We start from the raw sequence: 26,781 nt of genomic DNA, 5'->3' as shown, positions 1-26,781 counted from the left end.
CGGTCATTACAAATATGCATGCAAGTAGACCGGTGATTAACCAGCTCATCATCATGAGGATGACATCATCCTTTATGAGGAAAAAGCAAGCATCTTTTAAACAGTCTATTTGAGATACAAGTTTGAGTTGGGGTTTAAGTGGTTTTTTCCCATCAATTTATACTTTTGCCACAAATATGAGTATAGGACGTGTTAACATCATTATTTGGGTATAAGTTAAAAGAATATTAAAAGTTTGATTTTCACTGGACAGTTACTTCAAGCACATTCAGGCGCAGAATCAATAATCTTGATCATATAATGAGTAGTTATTTGGGATGCAGTGAGATTTGGAGCGGTGCCTGTCCAGTGGCTCACCCTGGCTGTCGATGACGCTCTGCACCACCTCCTCCAGGCCCACCATGTAGATGAACTCGCTGTTGGCCGCCGATGGCAGGAAGTGCAGGAGTGGGGCTGGTGGCTTGGGAGGCGGGATCTCCAGCAGGGTCTTCTCCAGCTGTTTGCGCAAGGCCAGCTTGGCTGCCGCCTGGCTGCTGGCCTGGTCCGCCAGGGAACTCACGCCGGAGCTGCCGCCGCCACCTGTGCCGCTCGACATGGTGGAAGGGCTGACAGCGCCCATCCCGCTGCTGCCCATCCCCACGCCGGCCACGCCACCAGCCGCCGCCTGCATGTGGGCCAAGTTCATGTAGATTGCAGAGGAGCCCGAACGCTGAGATGCCGTCACCTGCTGGCTAGTGGCCTGTGGTGCGTTCAACGCACAAGGGAAAAGGGGCACAGCGGAAAGACCGTGAGACAAGTTGAAGTGATTGCTATTATTCACACAGAATGGTCCTCTGGGTGGTCTTTATGACTTTTACACATGCTCAATGAATGTAGTGGTACAAGGAATATGGTGGAAACTTCCTCCAGCCATGCTTGCACTGATCCAATGCTTTTAAATGCAGGAGGGGGAGTGACTGAGTGGATACTCATGGGTGAAGGGTAGAGAGTCGGAATGCAACCGGAGTTCGCTGAAACGTGGAGTGCAGAGGGTTGGCACCATACCTGCTGGTAGCTGATGTTGCTCATACTGCCCGTGCTGGAGCGGCTCATGCCAGACTTGGAGGGCATTCTCTGGCCCTGCAGATGGGACGGGTTGGGGGCGATGACCCTCTGTGACATCATCATCGGGGGCAGGGAGGCGTTGGCCCCCGACCTGATGACTGTGTGACCCTGTGGAGGGAGGAGAGGAAAGGTTAGAGAAAATCAAGAGAAGGGATGTCCAGCAGGGATGGAGGAAGAGAGACAGAAAAAGGTGAGAAAGTGATAGAGAGAAGAGGGTTAATAAAATGGGGAGAACCATGAGAGGGTAACAATTAAAATGTGGATACATTTGAATTAATTCCACAAATGAATTGACCAGGAATCCACATTTGCTACACTGAGTGTGCCATTGAAATATAGGGAGCCAGTCAGCCACGAATGTAATGGGTATGTGCTGTACCGTTTGTTGTCACTAGAGGGCAATAGATACTTACGTGTCCATACCTTCACAGTTCAGACAGTCAATGTGAACTGCTTACATAAACAGCTGACCTGACCAACCCAGTCCAATTCAAGGGATCAGGGATCAAAGCACTGTCTTCCATATATAGATGTAAGATAAACCTAACCAGGAACCATATGCTTTTCAAAACACAAACATGATCCAAAGAGTAGTGAAATAGATTTGCCTATGTAATGCATTACAAGACGTTCCAACTGAAGGAGCGATAATGCTCTTGGAGCTGTGGATTGCAGGTTTGACTCAGACCAGGGGTATAGGTTGTGTTCCAGTCAGGCTACTGCCTAAATCACTGCAATAAACAAAGGACAGAAAGACACACACACACACACACACACACACACACACACACACACACACACACCTGTGCAGTGCGGAGGTTCTGGGGCTCCGGGGTGTGCATGCCAGGGCGCACCGGCAGCTTTCCCATCCCCTGTGAACTGTGGATGGGGGACGGCTGCACCGAAGAGGGGCTATTCTGGACCACAGGTACCTGGATTGGTTGGAATAGAATAGTTTGAATTAAATAAAAACAATAAAATACAATAGAGAACATTATAAAGATGATAAATAAATTGCTGCAATATATTATAAGTTATGATACAACATAAATAGTAAGGTCAGGTCTGGTCTGGCAGAAGAATGTGACACACACACACACTCTTTCAAACAGAGACACAAACCGCACACAATAACGTCACTGATACCCTATAACAGATCTATGCTATGTTTACTCCTGCTCTGACATTGAGATGTTTAGTCTGTGTGTCAGCACAGTTTCACTACTACCTCAAATAGGGGCCTTAGGTAACACTGCTACCTGCGGGGCCATTCACATTTACACCGTGAGTAGAGGTTGTACTAGTATCAGGCTGTTTAGGTGGCTATACATTCAACCAAGAGTGGCATTAGCCTGTATTTTGTGAGATACAGTAGCCATTAGAATATTTGATGCCCTTTTTGATTTTTGTTACCAGTTGATTATCCAATGTAAAGTGAGGCAGTTGGCTAAGGAATTCAAAACACCAGTATATTGTCACATACTAGGGTGCTGGGTCTCATTTGCCATTTTCTATAACGATATTTCATTCTACTTTCTGAAATGAGAATGAAATATGGAATTGTATTGGTGTCAACGCTGATACTAACCTTCTGCACAACGTTCTCCTTCTGGATCTGGCTCTGCCGAAGCTTCTTGAGCAGCACCAGACGGGCCTCCTCCAGACGCAGCTCTTCCCTCAGAGCCTTGATCATCTGCTGTCGCTCGTCGCCATTCTTCCCCTAGAACACATACGTTACACACTCACACGTTTATGGATAGGACAGTGAAGGGCTGACAGGACTGACAGGAAAGGTTGGAGGAGTGTGAGTATGAAGGGCAGTGGATTTGAACCCACACAGACTCTGGTCTACTTGAGTGCCGGGGTCAGCGGCTCTAACCGCTAGACCACACAGGCTAAGTTGCGACAACGTACCTTGAAGATCTCCAGATTGGCCTGGTGCAGCCTCTCTCCGGGGTGGGGCGTCCCCCTGGGACTGGATGCCTCGTTGTCCGACAGGATGATCACGTCCGGGGACGGGGTGTGTCGCTCACGGTCCACGTCGCTGGAGGTGGGAGAGAGCGGGATCAGCGACGAATGATGACTAACAGAGGATGAATGGTGGACTCTGTTTAGCACTACATGGAGCTACACTGCATTGCCTCCACTACATAGAGCTACACCGAGTAACACAATACTAAACAGGTTACAACAATATGCATTGTACATGTATAAGGTGTTTTGGTTTAAAAAAAAAAAAAAAAAAAAAAAAAAAAAAAAAAAAAAACGCCTTACATGCCAACTAAATGCACTTCCAAAGTCCACATCTTCTGAACAACTCATTTCAATCTGCAATTTCCCACGAATCCCCTGTCCTACATCCATTTTAAATCATGATTCTTACCCTCTTCTGGCGCTGAAGTCCACTGGTTCGTCCACCATGTTCTCCTTGCCATTCTTACTGGGGCCTCCGTGGCCCCCCAGCCTCCCGTTCATCTTCTCCTCATAGGCCGCCGCCGCACCTGCCAGCATACTCTGGTGGTGGTGGTGGTGGCTCCCCCCCGGCCCCCCTTTGCTGCCATCCAGGGACCCGGCAGCCACCGCCGCCCCTTCCAACGCGGCCAGGTCCTTGCGCTTGAGCAAGGCCAGCATCTTGAGGCGCTCCATAGCCTCGTGGCCCTCCATCTTGAGGCGCTTGGCCAGGGCTTCTTCGCGCTCCTCGGACGTCTCCAGACCCCGCTTGAGCAGGTTCAGCCTCAGCGCCTCCTCAGACATCCGCTCCATCCTGGAAACTAAGGAAGGGAGGGAGGAACGTGATGTTCAATTCAATGCAATTTCATTCAATTTTACCAGATATTTTAAAGCATTTCACAGATACTTATGAACCATGGTATAGTGAGCCTATGTGAAGATAACACATCAAAACGAATAGTCTCACCCTGCAGCTAGGTATTTTATAGTGAAAATAGAGGGTTAGTTGTTCTTTCCGTGTGCGTGCGTGCTTGTAAAATTGAGAGTGTGGGATTGCTAGTTTCCTGACCACCCACTGACTAACTACCCAATCAGGCAACTCCCTGACAGCATCGAATTAACTAATTACACAAGCATTACATTTAGACGATACCAGTCATATTCACCGCTTGATTGCACTAATATTCACCCCTTAAAGTCAACATGTCTTTCAAATGGGGGATTTTTTTTAAATGTTATATACTGCTCCAAAAAATAAAGGGAACACTTAAACAACACATCCTAGATGTGAATGAAATAATCTTATTAAATACTTTTTTCTTTACATAGTTGAATGTGCTGACAACAAAATCACACAAAAATAATCAATGGAAATCCAATTTCTCAACCCATGGAGGTCTGGATTTGGAGTCACACTCAAAATTAAAGTGGAAAACCACACTACAGGCTGATCCAACTTTGATGTAATGTCCTTAAAACAAGTCAAAATGAGGCTCAGTAGTGTATGGCCTCCACGTGCCTGTATGACCTCCCTACAACGCCTGGGCATGCTCCTGATGAGGTGGCGGATGGTCTCCTGTGGGATCTCCTCCCAGACCTGGACTAAAGCATCCGCCAACTCCTGGACAGTCTGTGGTGCAACGTGGCGTTGGTGGATGGAGCGAGACATGATGTCCCAGATGTGCTCAATTGGATTCAGGTCTGGGGAATGGGCGGGCCAGTCCATAGCATCAATGCCTTCCTCTTGCAGGAACTGCTGACACACTCCAGCCACATGAGGTCTAGCATTGTCTTGCATTAGGAGGAACCCAGGGCCAACCGCACCAGCATATGGTCTCACAAGGGGTCTGAGGATCTCATCTCAGTACCTAATGGCAGTCAGGCTACCTCTGGCGAGCACATGGAGGGCTGTGCGGCCCCCCAAAGAAATGCCACCCCACACCATGACTGACCCACCGCCAAACCGGTCATGCTGGAGGATGTTGCAGGCAGCAGAACTTTCTCCACGGCGTCTCCAGACTCTGTCACGTGCTCAGTGTGAACCTACTTTCATCTGTGAAGAGCACAGGGCGCAAGTGGCGAATTTGCCAATCTTGGTGTTCTCTGGCAAATGCCAAACGTCCTGCATGGTGTTGGGCTGTAAGCACAACCCCCACTTCACAGAAGTGTGATTGACTTGGAGTTACATTGTATTGTTTAAGTGTTCCCTTTATTTTTTTGAGCAGTGTATATCTGAAGGCCTACAGAGTTCTCATCCTCGTCGGTGAATCTGAAAGTGAACTCTTTCACCTTGAGTGAATGGGGGTATTCTTATTTCACAACATCACCAGATGACATCAGGTGCATTGACCTGTGACTTAAGTGACAATTATGTTAATAAGTGGATGACGGTTATTCATGTCATCATATTAAAACAAGTTCCTATTCACCAAATGAATGCATGAGAAGGAACACACAAGTAAAACGAAAGTGTGTTAAACATTGATCTGGCATTTTAAAGTAACCTACATTGTTGTTTAAGACATCTCTTTAGGGCAGGGATCATCAACTAGATTTTTTTAGGGGATGGTCAGGGGGTCAGAAAATAATTACAAATAATTTGTAGACTGCAAATTGGACGCAAGAAGCCAAACAGATAGAATATTTGACTAAAACAATCATTTCAAACCTTGCTTACATTTGTATACGATCACATCTCTTTATTATGTGTGGGAATACTTTGGGGCAGATTCCCAAAATTCAAATCCCATGGAGCAGATTTGCTGGTGTTTTTAAGAGTCTTTTAAGTTCAACAATAACAAATAAAAAATGTTTTTTGCTCAGAAAACTTGGCGGCCCAAATAAAATCACCCGTGAGCCAAATTCAGCCCACGGGCTGCTAGTTGGGGAACCCTGCTTTAGGGGATGCTTGATGAATTCCATTGTGTGGGGTTTGGGCCAGTAACCGAAAGGTGGCTGGATCGAATCCACGAGCTGACATGGTAAAAATCTGTCATTCTGCCCCTGAGCAAGGCAGTTAACCCACTGTTCCCTGGTCGCTGATGACGTGGATGTTGATTAAGGCGCCCCCCCGCACCTCTCTGATTCAGAGGGGTTGGGATAAATGTGGAAGACACATTTCAGTTCTAGGCATTCAGTTGTACAACTGACTAGGTATCCCCCTTTCCCTTCTATGAGGATCATACCAGTGAGGAAGACTTTGGTTGGGTGGCAACCAATGACCTCTCACAAACACGGCTTTGTCATGTGACTGGTTGCTATAAGTAGGCTGACTGAGCATTTGGTCCAATCAAAAGCCTGCGTCAGGAATGCAAAGCTGGAAGTGCAAAAAGCCTCTAAACAGACAGTAATTGCACAATATCAGATTTTACATTTTGCACATTCATCTTTATAATTCACGCGAAAGGAGCCCTCGGTCTGCACAGTTACAGTACAGCCGTAAAATCTAGATTCCAAAGAAAGGTCCTATGATATGCACATAGGAGGAAACATTTATCAGAGGCCAGTTTCAATCCAGATCATACTAGATAGTGGATGTTCAATGTAGGTGGAGAACATATGAGCATGAGGTCATACGCATTCAAGTGCCCCTGAGTTAAATTGTGTGCATACATACAGTCTGCTCAGGTTTGACCATGTCACGTACAAGTCATCTAAATGATCATGTGTGTGCGCGTGCTAGTCACACTAGGTTAAGCTCGCTTGGGTGGGCTATGGATGGCCCGAGGACAGACACACTAGACAGTGTGCGTCGGCTTTTGTCTGCTGGCAACTCCCTATCTGCCCAATACATTTGTATTCCAGTCAGCATAGATAGCAAGCCTGAGATTAAGTGCATTACTATCAGGTGTTGCACTGCACAGTGAGTGCTCTGACGTCTGCATCGGTTCCTAGAAATCTTGCTCTGCATAGAGAGGACTTTCTGAGGTAAAAAGAACAATAAGCACACAATTCAGAAATGAACTTACAAAAACCTATCCACTGTCTACAAGTAGACAAAACATAAGATTGTTGTCAAATGTCAGTGTGCAGCGGTTAGGACAGAGTCAGGCGCAGGACACATAACTGAGTAAAAGATGTACTTTACTCGAAAGAAAACAACAATGATTTCCACGCAGGGAAAAGACACACCAGCTCACAGAAATCTTGAACACTAAACAAAGAACAAACACGCACAAAACCATGTGGGAACCAGAGGGTTAAATAGGGAATAAATTATAACTTAATGGGAACCAGGTGTGTACAATCAAGACAGAACAACATAGAAAAAGAAACGTAGATCAGTGGCAGCTAGAAAGCCGGTGACGTCGACCACCGAACGAACAAGGAGAGGCACCAACTTCGGCGGAAGTCGTGACAATTGCAGTCAAAATACAACATTCGATAAAACAACAATGCTAAAAAGCAGCAAAACACATACATAAAATAAACACCTGCACTTCAAAGGCTAGTATAAACACAAGATGTTGGTGACAACCTGCTGAGTACATTTAAATCTATGAATGTATGGCTGGCTATGTTATAATCTTAAGGTATTTCCTGGATTTTCCACAAAAAAAACTCTAGGTTTGCCCCTGGCAGCATATCTGTATGGATTTCCATTGCAGATAGACAGCATCTGATGAAAAACCATCCCAATTAATAAACTATCTAGATTCGTATTCAGACAATGTGCGCAGAGAGCCAAGCTCATTCTTAATAACAGAGGAGGCCTTCAGTGATGCATATATGAGTGCACTGCACCAACAGTCAAACAGTGCTGTAGTAGTAGCACCGTGGATGATGCCTCGTCTGTACTCACACATACCACCTCAATGCAGGTGTTCAGTCATATGACGCTTCCCCATCACAACAGGAGTCCATGTGTGTCATAACTGTTACCCTTCCAGTTCTGTTGTGTAAATGAAAAATAATACCTTTTCACGAGGAAAGCGTCAGGGCCTATAAGTTATACAGTAGCATTATTATGGTACAGTGTTACCACTGACGCTCTGACCTTATTCCCCTTGGTGACAGGCACAGAGGCTGCTAGACTAACTGCTCTGTGTTCAGCCATGTTGACTGATGGGGTCTGATTCGCATCTGACCTCACAGAGATGGAGGCGTTTGACGAGGTACGGTAAGAAGAACACAGTCTCCAGATACACCATCAGAAGGACCTTTGACAGAAAGTCAACAGCGAGCAGACTTCCACCAAAGACTGGTGACTGTGTTCCAAGGAATCCTTGGCCCTCACAATGCATTCCAACAGTCTACTTTCTTGTGAAGTATTCCGTTTATAGCCTATTGCTTTAGCACCAAGGTTTCAGTCCTGGTTCAAATGAGTCTCACAAAACTTGAAACCGAAGAAAGACTCCACCACTAGTGCCCACCACCAGTAAAGTAATGTCCAAATGTTAATGGTCTCAAAGACAAATGGATCCCAACTGCCAAAATAGAATAACTTTATCACAAAGAACCTTCCAAAGCATAGATGAGCGTCTCATCTATGCATGGGGCTGTTTCAAAATCACGTTTACCTACAAACATGGAGTCAGACATCGAACTGTGTTACAAAAGGATCTTGAACTGAGCTCCTGAACACACAACTCTCAAGACCACACTCGCCAAGTGAAGGGCAATTTAGAGGTCAAGCGCCTCAAGGGAAAGTCTGTTTATCTGGCTTCTCAAAAACAGCCCCATTCTGTTTTAAAAACTATTAGAGACAATCAGATACTCGGACAAAGGTCTTTGTAAGACCAAAAGCTTGGCACAAAATTACTGAAATGTGCATTGTTCGAAGAGCACAGAGACTCTTTTCTACAAGTTAGAGTCCAAAATGTTCTCAACTTCCAACACTGAAACTCGTTAGATTTATTTGTCCCTCAAAAGGGCCACAGTACGCAAACACCTGCTTTGAACTGACCTTTGTAAGACTGAGCCATCAGCAATAGTAGTTCACTTGCGGCATTGTACAGGAACCATCACTAATTAATCCCAAGGGCCCAACATCTAACTCTACAAAAAATGTCATGTAGCGAGAGCCTCCTCAATTGGAATTCAAATAGAGATTTAATTGGCCCCTTTTAATCACTTTATCACTTCCCTGATAGCGGATTATTCCTTGTGGTGTCGTTCTATCATTCCCCCTCATCTATAGCATTATCTTATTCTTCTGTCTGGCACCATTAAATCCATTCAGCCTGTCATTCTGTTACATCTCAATATTATCATCTCCACATCTGAAGCAGTTCCTTAAAAAAAAGTGGAATCTTTAATGATAACCTACTATCCCTCCTCAATAATAGGGACTCGGGGAGTGTCGGGGCAATGCAAGTGCACATTCGCCTCGTTTCATTTTGGATGCCTCAAAGGCATGATGCGAATCACAGTCTCCATTTCACGTAAAAAAATAAATAAACACCCTTGCAACCTCCATGCCAAGCCACCCACCTCTAATAAGAGACAGAGGAAGAAGAAGGGAAAAAAAGAAAGCACAAGCACGTGCATGGCCAACAATGGCACTGGCCCGAGCCAATCAGAGTGGCTACTGTGGTGCACGTCAGTCTTGTCCCCCCCCCCCCCCCCACAGTGCCCCCGTCCGCCTTTACATAATATAATGACTGTTTCAGTCAGCTGCTACACAAACCAGACTCTTTCTACCCAACAACTCTCTCCCCCTTATCCTTCCGCCTAAAACGAACACCCCTGCGCTCCCCCTCTGCCACGCCTCCCTACCCCCTCTGCCACGCCCCCCCAGCTCCCCCCTCCCTCCTGCACACGCGCACTCCATGACAGACTCACAGCTTTGGGCACTTTGCCAGCCAATGCAGCAGCAGCTAAGGGAATCGAAAAGAAAGAGACGGTGGGAGAGGGAGAGCGAGAGAGGGAGGAGAGACAATTTGAGAAAAGAACATCCCCTTTACCCCAAATCGCAATTTTTCCTTTAACCCCCACCCTTCTCTCTGTACAGAGTTCCTCACCTCACGTCGCCATTGATCCAGAGGGATTCCACAGCAACACACACACACACACACACACACACACACACACACACACACACGTAGCATAGTCGGACCACAGTGAGAGTGAGGAGACGGAGGGCAAGAGGGGCCTCCTAAAATTCAGCACACAGGGAATTAGCAGGCCATGCCAACATAAGGCACTCTTTTGTAACCCCCCTCATCCACCCTCCCCCTCCTCTTCGGCATTCTACTACAGCTGTGCCACACCACAAAGAAGTGTGCATAAGCGACCCCTCCCTTCTCCTGCACCCCTCCCCCCAAAAAAGTATGCATTTTTTTCCCTCTCCCCGTAGTTGTAAAAATAAACACACACGCTTACTTTCTGGGGGCCCCTCGAAGGTACTGACCCACACAACTGGCTTTTTTTTAGGAATGCATTTTCATTACACTACCCTTATCTAAGTGTGTGTGTGTGTGTGGGGGGGGGGAAGAGAGGTAGGGGGTGGGTAGGAAGATAGAGCAGAAAAAAGATGAGCGCTCTGACACGCTACCCTGACATAATGCCAACCCTTAATTCCCCCCACCGCCCATCCCCCCACCGACACACACCATTTTCTTTATGCGCACGCCACTGCTGCCTGTCGATCAGATCAGAGCACACACACGCCAAAAATCCACCACCTCCAGACACCATAACGTCCATACGTCCTATGCTGCTTGGCACAACTGGATTGGAGAGTTGACCAAACAGGACAAATGCCAGATGGTGGGGTACAATAGTAATAAGACCATTTGCAACCACGCGGTGGAATCCGCAGCTCATTTCACGCATGATCTGAATCATGACAATTAATTTGGCTGATGCAACTCCTGCACCTCACCGTCCCCAACACACTGGTGGCACCGCATCTTTTACCCAGGGCGAGAGAGAAAGAGAGACTGAGGGAGAAGACAGGGAAATTCTTTACCTCCTTCTGACTCAACTTCACACAAGACTATGAGATCTTCCTCTTTTTTCTAATTTCATTCCTTGTAACAATTCGATTCATGTGATGGTGGGGGCGCTTATCGCAGAGGCACAGGGGGGTGTTCGCCATCCCCACCCCGCCCCCTCATCTCCATCCTGTGATCCTGGCCAAACTCCCAAAAATCTCTGGCTCTACCCATCCAGCTCATCTGATCACCCACCAGCTCAATTGGCTCAATTAATCATTTTCCTCTTCACCGCATCGGATGCCAAGCGAGCGTTACGGGCATACAAAATGGCCGCGGTCGCCATAACCCAAGTGGACACTTACCCTTGTGAAATGCATATATTTGTTATTATCATTATCTGTATCATAACAGTTATCCTCATGGCCTTATAAAAGTTACGTACGGTTAGGCCTTTAAGTAATGTATGGAATTTGTGGTATGGAATCACAAGGCTGTGGGCTGTGACCCAGTTAGGAGATATTAAAGCCTTGTCACAGGGTCAGACAGGGTGAGCATTGCAAGTGTCTGGGGATGCGGGTGACTGCTGGGCTTGGGGATCTTTCTGGAAACGCATGAGCCAGTCCTGCTATACCCACTTGGCCTTTTATGTGGTTTGGAGGGACAGTGCCACTACTATGTACATATGCTGAAATTAGAGGAGTCTAATTTATTAACTAGCTTGCATAATCCACAGACTTCAAAGTTGTATTACAGCGTTTCATGGCATTTCTTCATGGCAGTTCATGCGGCTGAGGAATAGGTGCCTATTTGTTTAAGATAATGGTCTGTGAAGTAATGCTGAGCGATTAACCAACATTTCGGTTATTTTTATAAAATTAACTTGACCTAAATTGGTTAAATTATTTGAACTCCATTTTGTTTGTTTATTTTAATGAGAGTTCAATGTGCACATTGTTATTTTTTGTTGATACATTAGATCCAGCCTGAACTGTGCAATGTAGTAGGGAGATGTGGCCAATATTCTACATAGTTTAGCGCACAAAACGTGGTAATTAACTACAATTACCATAATCCATTGTGCATCTATTTGTCTGGTCTGTGTTTCTTTTATGCCTGGTACTGAAGAGACAGAAGAATGTGCGATTGTGAGGGGATATAGAGAGCAGCTGTTGCTTCGCATGATCTAAGTGATTGATAGTTGGTATACAGCATTCATGAAAGTATTCAGACCACTTGACTTTTTCCATATTTCATTAAATTACAGCCTTATTCTCAAATTGATTGAATTGTTTTTTTCTCTCCTCAATCTACACACATTACCCCATAACGACAAAGAAAAAAAACAGGTTTTTGGTCATTTATTTCAAAAGAATATGTAAATGTCATATTTCCTAAGTATTCAGATCCTTTACTCAGTACTTTGCTGAAGCACTTTTCGCAGCGATTACATCCTAGAGTCTTCTTGGGTATGACGCTACATGCTTGGCACATGCTTGTATTTGGGGAGTTTCTCCCATTCTTCTCTGCAGATCCTCTCAAGCTCTGTCAGGTTGTATGGGGAGCATTGCTGCACAGCTATTTTCAGGTGTCTCCAGAGATGTTAGATCGGGTTCAAGTCTGGGCTCTGGCTGGGCCACTCAAGGAAATTCCGAGACTTGTCCCATAGCCACTCCTGCGTTGTCTTCGTTGCGTGCTTATGGCCGTAGTCCTGTTGGAAGGTGAACCTTCGCCCCAGTTTGAGGTCCTGAGCAGGTTTTCATCAAGGATCTCTCTGTACTTTGCTCCGTTCATCATTCCCTTGATCCTGACTAGTCTCCCAGTCCCTGCCGCTGAAAAATATTCTCACAGTATGATGCTGCCACCACCATGCTTCACTGTAGGGATGGTGCCAGGTTTCCTTCAGATGTGACACTTGGTATTCAGGCCAAAGAGTTCCATCTTGATTTCATCAGACCAGAGAATCTTGTTTCTCATGGTCTGGAAGTCCTTTAGGTGCCTTTTGGCAAACTCCAAGCGGGCTGTCATGTGCCATTTACTGAGGAGTGGCTTCCATCTGGCCACTCTACTCTAAATGCCTGATTGGTGGAGTGCTGCAGAGATGGTTGTCCTTCTGGAAGGTTCTCACATTTCCAGAGGAACTAAGGAGCTCACCCAAATTGACCATCGAGTTCTTGGTCACCTTCCTGACCAAGGCCCTTCTCCCCCGATTGCTCAGTTTGGCCGGGCGGCCAGCTCTAGGAAGAGTCTTGGTGATTCCAAACTTCTCCATTTAAGAATGATAGAGACCACTGTGTTCTTGGAGACCTTCCAATGCTGCAGAATTTTTTTGGTACACTTCCCCAGATCTGTGCCTCGACACAATCCTGTCTTGGGGCTCTACTGACAATTCCTTCGACCTCATGGCTTGGTTTTGCACTGTTAACTGTGGGACCTTATATAGAGACGGGTGTGTGCCTTTCCAAATCATGTTCAAATCAATTGAATTGACCACAGGTGGACTCCAATCAAGTTGTAGAAACATCTCAAGGATGGTCAGTGGTTACAGGATGCACCTGAGCTCACTTTCGAGGAAAGGTAAAAGAATTGAATCAATTTTAGAATAAAGGCTGTAACGTAACAAAATTGGGGGAAAAAATGAAGGAGTCTGAATACTTTCCGAAGACACTGTACTTCGAAGAACTACAAAATAGTGATTTTGTCAGACAGCATAGGCAGCAGCTCTATAGACATGATGATGACTTGGAATCCAATAAGTCATCAAATAAAACAAACAAACAACAACTGAAATATTTTATTAAAGTGAAGTGAATAAATGATGGTTAACGCACTAGATGAGAGTGCGACATCCCCAAGCAGCAATGGGCAGTCACTACCATCATGCACATGTATTCATTGTTTTATTCTGTGTGACAGCATTCAACCCAAATAATCTAAAGCGAAAACCGTGATTTATTTAAAAATAATCGAATGGAAACCAAACTGACTTCAAATAGCACTAATCACTACTGTGAAGTGAAAAAGAGAAGTGTTGAGTCAGTTTCTCTGAGGCTATAGGGCAGAAATCTTTCATTTGAGCTCAGTGCCCATGGCCATTGATGGTTGACCAATCTCCGGTTCCACATTCCCAGTTCCATAGTAGGGTAACCATAGACATAGGTTGTTGTGCTTGTGCCACAGATAAATATAAAACTGCAAGGAACGTAGAAATACTGGCTTTCCATTGTGATTAATGGATTTCTGAAAGACATCCGATGAAGCTTTCTGAAACTGGTGAACATTTACTAACCAGCTGAACATTGCAATAAAGCTATTGGAAATTTAGTACACCTGACATCATGTGTAGGTCATATCACTTGACAGATTTCCGTTGCTGAAAAATGCTTCCTACACGTGACTGGTGTATTTAAAATTGGCCGTGACCCACGAGCATCCCTCACGTATCCTCAGATTTTGAGTTCCTCTGAATTCCACAGGCTGTTTACGACCTTAGTATCAAGGGATCAGATAAGGGCCTATTTTCATTAGTGTAGCTGTATGCTCCGAACTTCTGAGGGATATTTATGATTTTCAAAATCGGCGGCAGACCTGCATTTCAGCACAATGGAGACAAAGTCCAGATTTAAAGTGGTTTAGCTGCCCTGCTCGGGGTTGAAGGTCAGCACGACAAACAGCCAATCCTTTGTGATTAGGATAGCATTCCTATGGGGTTCAGCAAAGCAGAGCCGAGACACAGTGAGCTCGCTTTCACAGGCGACAACACACTAGATGAGAGTGCGACATCCCCAAGGGCACATAAAGCAGAAATATTACTTCAGCAGCAGACACTGGCTTCATGATCTCATACTGCAGCCATTCCTGTGCCTCGTAACTCCACAGGAGACTATCGCAGGTGACAAAACACCATAAAGGGTCAGAAATGCTGGGGTTGCAGAAGTCCTATTTTTGCAGAAGGCCTTTCCCTCCATTTCACTCAATAAAATCTCTTCGGTTTAATAGCATTTGCAGATGATCCATCCATCCTTTTTACTTTTATAGTGCTTATAGTTAAGGGGAATGCATTATTGGGGAACTTGAGCTTACGGTTCGCAGCGCCAAAATGCCAGAGATGTGGAGTCCCAGTGCTTCATTTGAGGCCAAAGCTTGGTTTCTACAGAGCTTTCCTACAAGAGCCCGAAACCCATTCCTTGTTAGTAATTATCTAACCTTGTATTGGTTTCCAGGATTGGTGACCCAAAAATCAACATTGATTGATGAGTTCATAAAACAAAACGGTAACTAGTTGATAGAAATCAATACTATGATTGGCATTGGTCTTCTGATTGGAATGAATCTCTTGATGCAGTTGTATGCAAAGAGAAAAGATTACACAACTGAAAAACACTACTGGATCTGCAAATGTTGTGAGCAGAAAAACAGTGGTGGAAGCATACAAGCGAGAACTTCTAAATCCCATACTTCAAGCAAATGTAGAAGAGATGTAGGCAACCCCATTTTATCAGTCACCAAATCTGTTAAAAATGATTATTAACAAATTCACTGGAACACTAAGGCAAGGCAGGGACTTGGAACAACGCACTGGTTAGCTTTAAGAGTTGCTGGGAGGTATACTGTTAGCTTGGCTTTTTTGCGCTAATCGTTGTGCAACTACAAAAGAAAAACAAGACTGGTGATTGTAGTGGATAAACTGATTCTGAGCTACAAAGCTACAATTTCAATAAGGCAACATTACATGGTATCAATAGCAGCTAATGCTGACTTATTTGAAACCATTTACAAATAAATAATACAATCCATCAACACAATAAAATCTACACATTTAAAATCCATATTTTCTGGAAGAACTGTCAGTGCTGTGGGTACGGTACATACAGATCACAGGTAAAGGTCACCTGCATACATTTAGATAAAGAACGTTAATACAGCCTAGGACAGAGCAGTGACATGAGCCCATTTAAGTCCAACGCAGGTTCTCATCACTGGCAGCTAGTTTTGTGTCACATTATTAGGTGATTTAGTTGCCATGAAATCAACAAACTGCTAGCAAATTACTAAAATACTTATTGGTATTCTACAACGACAATGTTTGTTGTTGAAAGGGAATTTGAGGCCAACCGTATCACAATTGTTGTGCTGATAAAGATATGTCTGGGAACAGGAAGAAAGAAAACACGGCACAGCAATTTTGAAAAGCCAATGGAAGGTCTGGGCAGGAGCGCAGCGGTTAAGCTCATTGGTTAATGTATTAATTGGACCTACATCCTGATCAACCCACACACTGGCAGCCCTGCCGTATATTACTCAGATCTGGGGGCTGCTGGGAATATGACCAGAATTTGCATACGGTTAGTTTCTGACACTAATGAGGCCAATTAGGCGGATGGCGCCCATGGCCACAGAGTTGTAATTGGTTGGCTAGAACTGCTCAGGAGTTATAGATAACAAGATGTGGGATTGAAGCCAATAGTAAGCACTGCAACTGTGAGATGTTGACAGACTTACAGCATCTTATTTCATATTGGTGGTTCTTGTTTATATCCCCTCCGGTTGAGTAAGCCTATCAAGAGCTAGACTGACAGAGAAATGCAGTCTCACATCTCAGAAGCAACAACATCCACATAAAAATGGCATGGGGAGGTGGGCTTCCAAATAAATATAAAACACACACACACACACACACACACACACACACACACACACACACACACACGGAATTAGCTACATACAAACACATATGTGCACACCTGCACACCAACATAAAATACGAGCCATAGTCTACCTCATCTACAGAACACCAAACATCAAAAGACACTCAACACCAAATGATGCGGGAGGCGAGACGCGTACGATACACACCTCCCGTTCACCCCCCCCCCCCCCCCCCCCCCCCCGCTCAGGCACAACACTTAAACACACCTCTGGTCTTCATTAAACAAGACAACCGCTCATTGTGGTCATTGCCACGACAACCGACCCCCTTCTATTTTCAAGCCATGCCACTAATCAATTCCTGTTATACTGTCGCCCGAGGGAGGGAGAGAGGGAGGGGTGGCTAGGGAGGAGGAGGATGGCAGTGGTGGTAAAGAGGGTGGGGAGATGGGGCTGGGCAGCGGTTGGGGGCAAAGGGGAGGAAGTATGTGGGGGTGTGAAGTTGGGAGACAAAGAGCCAAAATGCACAAACGTGAGCCCCGAGGTAGCTGACTAACATGGCGGAGCTAGACAGTGGCCTTGAGGGACCATCCATGGTAAGCAGCAGCAACATTATCTGGAAGAGGAATGATTCCTCAACCATGGCTGTGTTCATCAGTTTTAAAATATATGTTTGAAATATTTTTGCAACGTAAAACAAAAAATGTCCATGTAGTCCCTCCTTTCAGTTAAGTCAGTTTTCTTCCAGTTGGTGCCAAATGAACACAACACAGGATTTCCTTCAAAATAAGTCTTCAACAATAAGTCTGCCTCACAGTGTGGGTTTTCGGAGACTACTATACGGACGGCAACAGATGAGAACCCAATGGGTCATGGTTACCAATCACAGACCAAATGGGTCAAGGACCCAATGAGTTTAGGTTATCTAGCAGTGAACAAATGGATCCAGAGCTCAAATGGGTCACGGTTCCCACAGAACCAGTCATCCACTGCTGGAGCACACGTTATAAAGAAGGCAAGGCAGGTCAGGCCAAAATACAGACCAACTGTACGCCTATTGAAAGGACACCAAACAATGTGTTTTTTCCCCTTGCACAAGGCGAGCATACACTAGCTCATCCGAGGCCCTATTACATAGGCTAGTTTCCCTTATTCAATTTGGGAAAAGCATAAATGACAACCCATGGCCACAAAGATCAGATGGGAAGAATGCCCATTAACAAAATGTGTCATCTCAAAGACAGGTGTGGGATATTCATAGTGTTACCCTAAACACCATATTCCACAATACAACCAACATATTGGACCCGTTTAGTATGTACTGGGATCATGATGACATTGGTTACACTACCTTCAGCTCCAGTAACTTCTCTACATTGAACCTGAATGGGAAATCACTCCATTCATTTCAATGGAACATATTTTTTATTCAGCCCTTCCAGGAAAACCAGGGAAAAAATGATTGGGTACTGAGGAGTGAATATTTAGCTGACAATTTTCCAAGTGTTAATACATTTTACCCAAAATGATCTAATGTCATATTAGTTTTTTGAAGAATAATCAAAAAACAACTCCATAGCGGTCTCCACTGAAATACCATGCTGTTTTCCGGTCTACAGTGCCTTCAGATATAAGTCAAAGGGTATGAATGCTTCCACATTTTGTTGTGTTACAGCCTCAATTCAAAATGGATTAAATAAATTTTCTCCCCTCACCCATCTACACACAATACCCCATAATGAGAAAGTGAAAACATGTTTAGAAATTGTTGCAAATTTATTGAAAATAAAATACAGAAATCTCACTTACAAAAGTATTTACACCCGAGTCAATACTTTGTAGAAGCATCTTTGGCAGTGATTATAACCGTGAGTCTTTCTGGGTAAGTCTCAAAGCTTTCCACACCTGAATTGTGCAACATTTGCCCATTATTATTATTTTTTTAATTCTTCAAGCTCTGTCAAATTGGTTGTGGATCATTGCTAGACAACCATTTTCAGGTCTCGCCATAGATTTTCAAGTAGATTTAATTCAAAACTGCATCTCGGCCACTCAGGAACATTCACTGTCTTCTTGGTAAGGAACGCCAGTGTAGGTATGGCCTTGTGTTTTAGGTTATCGTCTTGCTGAAAAGGTGAATTCATTTCTCAGTATCTGGTGGAAAGCAGACTGAACCAGGCTTTCCTCTAGGGTTTTGTCTGTGCATAACCATAACATGATGCCATCACCACTATGCTTGAAAATATGGATAGTGGTGCTCAGTATTGTGTTGTATTTGCCCCAAACATAACACATTGTATTCAGGACAAAGTGAATTGCTTTGCCACATTTTTAGCAGGATTACTTTAGTGCCTTGTTGCAAACCGGTACATGTTTTGTAATATTTGTATTCTGTACAGGTTTCCTTCTTTTTCACTCTGTCAATTAGGTTAGTGTTGTGGAGTAACTACAATGTTGTTGATCCATCTTCAGTTATCACAGCCATTAAACTCTGTAATGGTTTTAAAGTCACTATCGGCCTCCTGGTGAAATCCCTGAGCAGTTTCCTTCCTCTCTGGCATTGGTTAGGAAGGACACCTGTATCTTTGTAGTGACTGGGTGTAATGATATACCATCCAAAGTGTAAATAATAACTTCCCCATGCTCCATGATATTCAATTTGTTTTTTTTTATACATTTACTCATCTACCAATAGGTGCAGTTCTTTGCAATGCATTGCTTAAAACCACCTGACCAAGTCCTAAAGCAATGGGACTCCCTAAATCTTCCTCAGATTATTACCAATCCCACAAGGTATGACTCCAAACACCTAGGAAAGGCTACTCTCCTCGATGTTATCCTCACAAATAATCCTGATAGGTATCAGTCTGGTGTTTTCTGTAATGACCTTAGTGATCACTGTTTTACAGCCTGTGTTTGTAATGGCTGCTCAGTGAAACGACCTGTCCTGATTTGTCATAGACGATTGCTAAAAAACATGAATGAGCAAGCCTTCCTTCATGAACTGGCCTCTGTAAAATGGTATAGAATCAGCTTGATCCCCTCTGTCGAAGACGCTTGGACCTTCTTTTTTGATATTTTCAATGGTATTGTTAACAAACACACCCCCATAAAGAAAATGAGAATAAAATATAAAAAAAAAATAGGTTCAGCCCCATCTTGCAGAGTTACACCACCTCAAAAATTTCATTTGGCGAAAGGCTCGGCACACGCATACTCAGGCTGACTGGCTTTCGTTCAGGCAAATGAGAAATAAATGCACTCAGGCTATCCGGAAGGCTAGAGTTAGTTACTTTAAGGAGCAGTTCTCTCTCTGTGGTTCTAAACCCAAGAGAGAGAACTTTAACCATTTTCCAGAACGGTTAAAGACCTGGAGAATAAACCTTCCTGTTCACAGCTGCTCATGTCCCTTAAAGTTGATGATGTGGTTGTTACTGACAAGAAGCACATGGCTGAGCTCTTTAATCACCACTTCATGAAGTCAGGATTCCTATTTGACTCAGCCATGCCTCCTTGCCCGTCCAACATTTCCTCATCTTCCACTCCTTCTAATCCCCGATGCTTCTCCCTCTTTTTCCCCTGCCCCGCTACAAAGTTTCTCTCTGCAGGCAGTCACTGAATCCGAGGTGCTAAAGGAGCTCCTGAAACTTGACCCCCAAAAAACATTTGGGTCAGACGATTTAGACCCTTTCTTCTTTAAGGTTGCTTCCCCTATCATTGCCAAGCCTGTCTCTCCTTTCTGTGGAGGTTCTCATTGCTTGGAAGGCAGCCATAGTTTGTCCTTTAAATAAAGGGGGAGATCAAGCTGCTCCTAACTGTTGTAGGCCCATTTCTATTTTTCCCTGTTTATCAAAAAGTGTTGGAATAACTTGTCAATAATCAACTGATGGGCTTTCTTGATGTCTATAGTACTCTCTCTGGTATGCAATCTGGTTTCCGCTCAGTGAGGGAGATAAGTGTTTCTAGTATCAGAGATTTTTGTAGTTCGTTCCAGTCATTGGCAGCAGAGAACTGGAAGGAGAGACGGCCAAAGGAAGAATTGGCTTTGGGGGTGACCAGAGAGATATACCTGCTGGAGCGCGTGCTACAGGTGGGTGCTGCTATGATGACCAGCGAGCTGAGTTAAGGGGGAACTTTACCTAGCAGGGTCTTGTAGATGACCAGTCAACGAGAGCGTACAGGTCACAGTGGTGGGTAGTATATGGAGCTTTGGTGACAAAATGGATGGCACTGTGATAGACTGCATCCAATTTATTGAGTAGGGTATTGGAGGATATTTTGTAAATGACGTCGCCGAAGTCGAGGATCAGTAGGATGGTCAGATTTACGAAGGTATGTTTGGCAGCATGAGTGAAACATGCTTTGTTGCGAAATAGGAAGCCAATTCTAGATTTAACTTTGGATTGGAGATGTTTGATGCGAGTCTGGAAGGAGCGTTTACAGTCTAACCAGACACCTAGGTATTTGTAGTTGTCCACATATTCCAAGTCAGAACCGTCCAGAGTAGTGATGTTGGACGGGCGGGCAGGTGCGGGCAGCGATCGGTTGAATAGCATGCATTTAGTTTTACTTGTATTTAAGAGCAGTTGGATCCACGGAAGAAAAGTTGTATGGCATTGAAGCTCGTCTGGAGGGTAGTTAACACAGTGTCCAAAGAAGGGCCAAAAGTATACAGAATGGTGTCATCTGCATACAGGTGGATCAGAGACTCACCAGCAGCAAGAGCGACATCATTGATGAATACAGAGAAAAGAGTTGGCACAAGAATTGAACCCTGTGGCACCCCCATAGAGACTGCCAGAGGACCGGACAACAGGCCCTCCGATTTGACACACTGAACTCTATCGGAGAAGTAGTTGGTGAACCAGGCGAGGCAATCATTTGAGAAACCAAGGCTATTGAGTCTGCCGATGAGGATGTGGTGATTGACAGAGTCGAAAGCCTTGGCCAGGTCGATGAATACGGCAGCACAGTATTGTTTGACCAGCTTTGAATCCAGATTGCATAGCGGAGAAGGAGCAGTGGTATTCGAAATGGTCGGTAATTTGTTTGTTGACTTGGCTTTTGAAGACTTTAGAAAGGCAGGGTAGGATAGCTATAGGTCTGTAGCAGTTTAGGTCAAAAATGTCCCCCCTTTGAAGAGGGGGATGACCGCAGCTGCTTTCCAATCTTTGGGAATCTCAGACGACACAAAAGAGAGGTTGAACAGGCTAGTAATAGGGGTTGCAACAATTTTGGCAGATAATTTTAGAAAGAAAAGGGTCCAGATTGTCTAGCCCGCCTATTTTGTAGGGGTCCAGATTTTGCAGCTCTTTCAGACTATCAGCTGACTGAATTTGGGAGAAAGAGAAATGGGCAAAGCTTGGGTGAGTTGCTGTGGGGGGTGCAGTGCTGTTGACCGGAGTAGGGGTAGCCAGGTGGAAAGCATGGCCAGCCGTAGAAAAATGCTTATTGAAATTCTCAATTATTGTGGATTTATCGGTGGTGACAGAGTTTCCTATCCTCAGTGCAGTGGGCAGCTGGGAGGAGGTGCTCTTATTCTCCTTGGACTTTACAGTGTCCCATAACTTTTTTGAGTTTGTGTTGCAGGAAGCAAATTTCTGCTTGAAAAAGCTAGCCTTGGCTTATCTAACTGCCTGTGTATATTGGTTTCTAACTTCCCTGAAAAGTTGCATATCACGGGGGCTGTTCGATGCTAATGCAGAACGCCACAGGATGTTTTTGTGTTGGTTAAGGGCAGTCAGGTCTGGAGAGAACCAAGGGCTATATCTGTTCCTGGTTCTACATTTCTTGAATGGGGCATGCTTATTTAAGATGGTGAGGAAGGCATTTCAAAAAAAGGATACCAGGGCCAGGCCGATTAGAAAGGCCTGCTCGCTGAAGTGTTTCAGGGAGCGTTTGACAGTGATGAGTGGAGGTTGTTTGACCGCTGACCCATTACGGATGCAGGCAATGAGGCAGTGATCGCTGAGATCTTGGTTGAAAACAGTAGAGGTGTATTTAGAGGGCAAGTTGGTTAGGATGATATCTATGAGGGTGCCCGTGTTTACGGCTTTGGGGTGGTACCTGCTAGGTTCATTGATCATTTGTGTGAGATTGAGGGCATCAAGTTTAGATTGTAGGATGGCTGGGGTGTTAAGCGTGTCCCAGTTTAGGTCACCTAGCAGCACGAGCTCTGAAGATAGATGGGGGGCAATCAGTTCACATATGGTGTCCAGAGCACATCTGGGGGCAGAGGGTGGTCTATAGCAGGCGGCAACGGTGAGAGACTTGCTTTTTGAGAGGTGGATTTTTAAAAAGTAGAAGTTCAAATTGTTTGGGTACAGACCTGGATAGTAGGACAGAACTCTGCAGGCCATCTCTGCAGTAGATTGCAACACCGCCCCCTTTAGCCGTTCCATCTTGTCTGAAAATGTTGTAGTTAGGGATGGAGATTTCAGAGTTTTTGGTGGTCTTCCTAAGCCAGGATTCAAACACGGCTAGGACATCCGGGTTGTCAGAATGTGCTAAAGCAGTGAATAAAACAAACTTAGGGAGGAGGCTTTTAATGTTAACATGCATGAAACCAAGGCTATTACGGTTACAGAAGTCATCAAAAGAGAGCGCCTGGGGAATAGGAGTGGAGCTAGGCACTGCAGGGCCTGGATTCACCTCTACATCGTCAGAGGAACAGAGGAGGAGTAGAATAAGGGTACGGCTAAAAGCTATGAGAATTGGTCGTCTAGGACGTCCGGAACAGAGAGTAAAAGGAGCAGGTTTCTGGGGGCGATAAAATAGCTTTAAGGTATAATGTACAGACAAAGGTATGGTAGGATGTGAATACAGTGGAGGTAAACCTAGGCATTGAGTGATGATGAGAGATATTGTCTCTAGAAACATCATTGAAACCAGGTGATGTTATCGCATGTGTGGGTGGTGGAACTGCGAGGTTGGATAAGGTATAATGAGCAGGGCTAGAAGCACAACAGTGAAATAAGCCCAAAAACACTAACCAGAACAGCAATGGACAAGGCATATTGACATTAAGGAGAGGCATGCTTAGCCAAGTGATCATAAGGGTCCAGTGAGTAGTGAGGTTGGTTGGGGTCACGGCGATTCAGACAGCTAGCCGGGCCATGGGTAGCAAGTTGGCAGAAGATGGTCTGTTTTTAGCCACCTCGTGCGTTTCCGCCGGTAAATTAGTGGGGTTCCGTGTGGTAGAGGGAACCAATCCAATTGGCAAAATAGTTACAGTGGGGGAAAAAAGTATTTGATCCCCTGCTGAATTTGTACGTTTGCCCACTGATAAAGAAAGGATCAGTCTATAATTTTAATGGTAGGTTTATTTGAACAGTGAGAGACAGAATAACAAAAATATCCAGAAAAACACATGTCAAAAATGTTATACATTTATTTGCATTTTAATGAGGGAAATAACTATTTGACCCCCTCTCAATCAGAAAGATTTCTGGCTCCAAGGTGTCTTTTATACAGGTAACGAGCTGAGATTAGGAGCACACTATTAAAGGGAGTGCTCCTAACCACAGCTTGTTACCTGTAAAAAAGACACCTGTCCACAGAAGCAATCAGATTACAAATCTCCACCATGGCCAAGACCAAAGAGCTCTCCAAGGAAGTCAGGGACAAGATTGTAGACCTACACAAGGCTGGAATTGGCTACAAGACCATCACCAAGCAGCTTAGTGAAGGTGACAACAGTTGGTGCGATAATTCGCAAATGGAAGTAACACAAAAGAATTGTCAATATCCCTTGGCCTGGGGCTCCATGCAAGATCTCACCTCGTGGGGTTGCAATGATCATGAGAACGGTGAGGAATCAGCCCAGAACTACACGGGAGGATCTTGTCAATGATCTCAAGGCAGCTGGGACCATAGTCACCAAGAAAACAATTGGTAACACACTCGCCGTGAAGGACTGAAATCCTGCAGCGCCCGCAAGGTCCCCCTGCTCAAGAATACATATACATGCCCATCTGAAGTTTGCCAATGATGAATCTCTGAATGATTCAGAGGACACCTGGTGAAAGTGTTGTGGTCAGATGAGACCAAAATGGAGCTCTTTGGCATCAACTCAACTCGCCGTGTTGAGGAGGAGGAATCCTGCCCATGACCCCAAGAACACCATCTCCACCGTCAATCATGGAGGTGGAAACATTATGCTTTGGGGGTGTTTTTCTGCTAAGGGGACAGGACAACTTCACCGCATCAAAGGGACAATGGACGGGGCCATGTACCGTCAAATTTAGGGTGAGAACCTCCTTACCTCAGCCAGGGCATTGAAAATAGGTCGTGGATGGGTATTCCAGCATGACAATGACCCAAAACACACGGCCAAGGCAACAAAGGAGTGGCTCAAGAAGAAGCACATTAAGGTCCTGGAGTGGCCTAGCCAGTCTCCAGACCTTAATCCTATAGAAAATCTGTGGAGGGAGCTGAAGGTTCGAGTTGCCAAACGTCAGCCTCAACCTTAATGACTTGGAGAAGATCTGCAAAGAGGAGTGGGGCAAAATCTCTCCTGAGATGCGTGCAAACCTGGTGGCCAACTACAAGAAACGTCTGACCTCTGTGATTGCCAACAAGGGTTTTGCCACCAAGTACTAAGTCATGTTTTGCAGAGGGGTCAAATACTTACTGCCCTCATTAAAATGCAAATCAATTCATAACATTTTTGACATGCGTTTTTCTGGATTATTTTGTTGTTATTCTGTCTCTCACTGTTCAAATAAACCTACCATTAAAATTATAAAACTGATAATTTCTTTGTAAGTGGGCAAATGTACAAAATCAGCAGGGGATCAAATACTTTTTCCCCCCACTGTATAGTTATAGTGGCCCAAGAAAATTGGCCGATAGACCTATTCAGATAGCAGCCGATAAGACAGCTAACATTAGCTGGCCGCAGATGGGCTTTCAGGCTACGTCTCGACGGAGGGGCCAGTTGGATAACTCCTTCGGGCAGATAACGTCGGTAGTCCAGTCGTGAAGGCCCGATGGGGCTCCGCATCGGCAGTAAAACGGGTCTGGATAGGTGATTGTAACCCAGAAGTGGCTGATGGAACTCTTCAGCTGGCTAGCTCCGGAATAATTGATGTTAGCTTCGGGACCAACATTAGCCAATAGTCACTCGGATAGCAACTAGCTAGCTGCAAGATCCAGGTGTAATTGTCCAGAGCTTGTGGTAGAAATCTGGGGATATGGAGAGAAAATAGGTCCAGTATGCTCTGGTCTGAGTCGCGTTGTACAAAACTGCCGATAGCTTTTCGAGCTAAGGGATAGCTGATGACCGCCAACCTTGGTTAGCTGAGTTCTAACGCTGGCTAGTTTCTGTTGTGGATTTCAGAATAGATTTTTTTTTTTTTTAATTTAAATTTTTTTTTTTAAATTGGTGAGGCGGGTTGCAGGAGTGTTTTGGAGTTTTTAGAAAAAAATATCTAAAAAGATATGCGAAGAAAATATATATATATATAAAATAAAAACACTTAAACAACACAATGTAACTCCAAGTCAATCACACTTCTGTGAAATCAAACTGTCCACTTAGGAAGCAACACTGATTGACAATACATTTCACATGCTGTTGTGCAAATGGAATAGACAACAGGTGGAAATTATAGGCAATTAGCAAGACACCCCCAATAAAGGAGTGGTTCTGCAGGTGGAGACCACAGACCACTTCTCAGTTCCTATGCTTCCTGGCTGATGTTTTGGTCACTTTTGAATGCTGGTGGTGCTTTCACTCTAGTGGTAGCATGAGACGGAGTCTACAACCCACACAAGTGGCTCAGGAAGTGCAGCTCATCCAGGATGGCACGTCAATGCAAGCTGTGGCAAGAAGGTCTGCTGTGTCTGTCAGCGTAGTGTCCAGAGCATGGAGGCACTAACAGGAGACAGGCCAGTATATCAGGAGACATGGAGGAGGCCGTAGGAGGGCAACAACCCAGCAGCAGGACCGCTACCTCCGCCTTTGTGCAAGGAGGAGCAGGAGGAGCACTGCCAGAGCCCTGCAAAATGACCTCCAGCAGGCCACAAATGTGCATGTGTCTGCTCAAATGGTCAGAAACAGACTCCATGAGGGTGGTATGAGGGCCCGACGTCCACAGGTGGGGGTTGTGCTTACAGCCCAACACCGTGCAGGACGTTTGGCATTTGCCATAGAACACCAAGATTGGCAAATTCGCCACTGGCGCCCTGTGCTCTTCAC

General features: G+C 45.0%; 1 protein-coding gene across 4 annotated transcripts in view; it reads right to left on the bottom strand.

Moving 5' to 3' along the window:
- LOC115175784 (transcriptional repressor p66-beta-like) overlaps positions 1 to 26,781 on the bottom strand; it is a 46,209-nt gene that overhangs the window by 4,733 nt on the left and 14,695 nt on the right. For 2 of the 4 annotated variants that reach the window (XM_029735296.1, XM_029735297.1), the window contains exons 2-7: positions 3,488 to 3,875; positions 3,019 to 3,187; positions 2,693 to 2,824; positions 1,908 to 2,036; positions 1,045 to 1,212; positions 358 to 739 (exon numbers count right to left, since the gene is read on the bottom strand). In XM_029735296.1, the coding sequence (XP_029591156.1) occupies positions 358 to 739; positions 1,045 to 1,212; positions 1,908 to 2,036; positions 2,693 to 2,824; positions 3,019 to 3,187; positions 3,488 to 3,867 (1,360 nt within the window). In that variant the 5' untranslated portion in view covers positions 3,868 to 3,875. The remainder of the gene's footprint in view (positions 1 to 357; positions 740 to 1,044; positions 1,213 to 1,907; positions 2,037 to 2,692; positions 2,825 to 3,018; positions 3,188 to 3,487; positions 3,876 to 26,781) is intronic. The other 2 variants (XM_029735298.1, XM_029735299.1) reach the window with 1 other exon arrangement.

Source organism: Salmo trutta, chromosome 36, assembly GCF_901001165.1.
Source record: "Salmo trutta chromosome 36, fSalTru1.1, whole genome shotgun sequence".
NCBI lineage: Eukaryota > Metazoa > Chordata > Actinopteri > Salmoniformes > Salmonidae > Salmo > Salmo trutta.
Note: the sequence above shows the minus strand (reverse complement) of the source record. Positions and strands in the feature narration are given on the sequence as shown.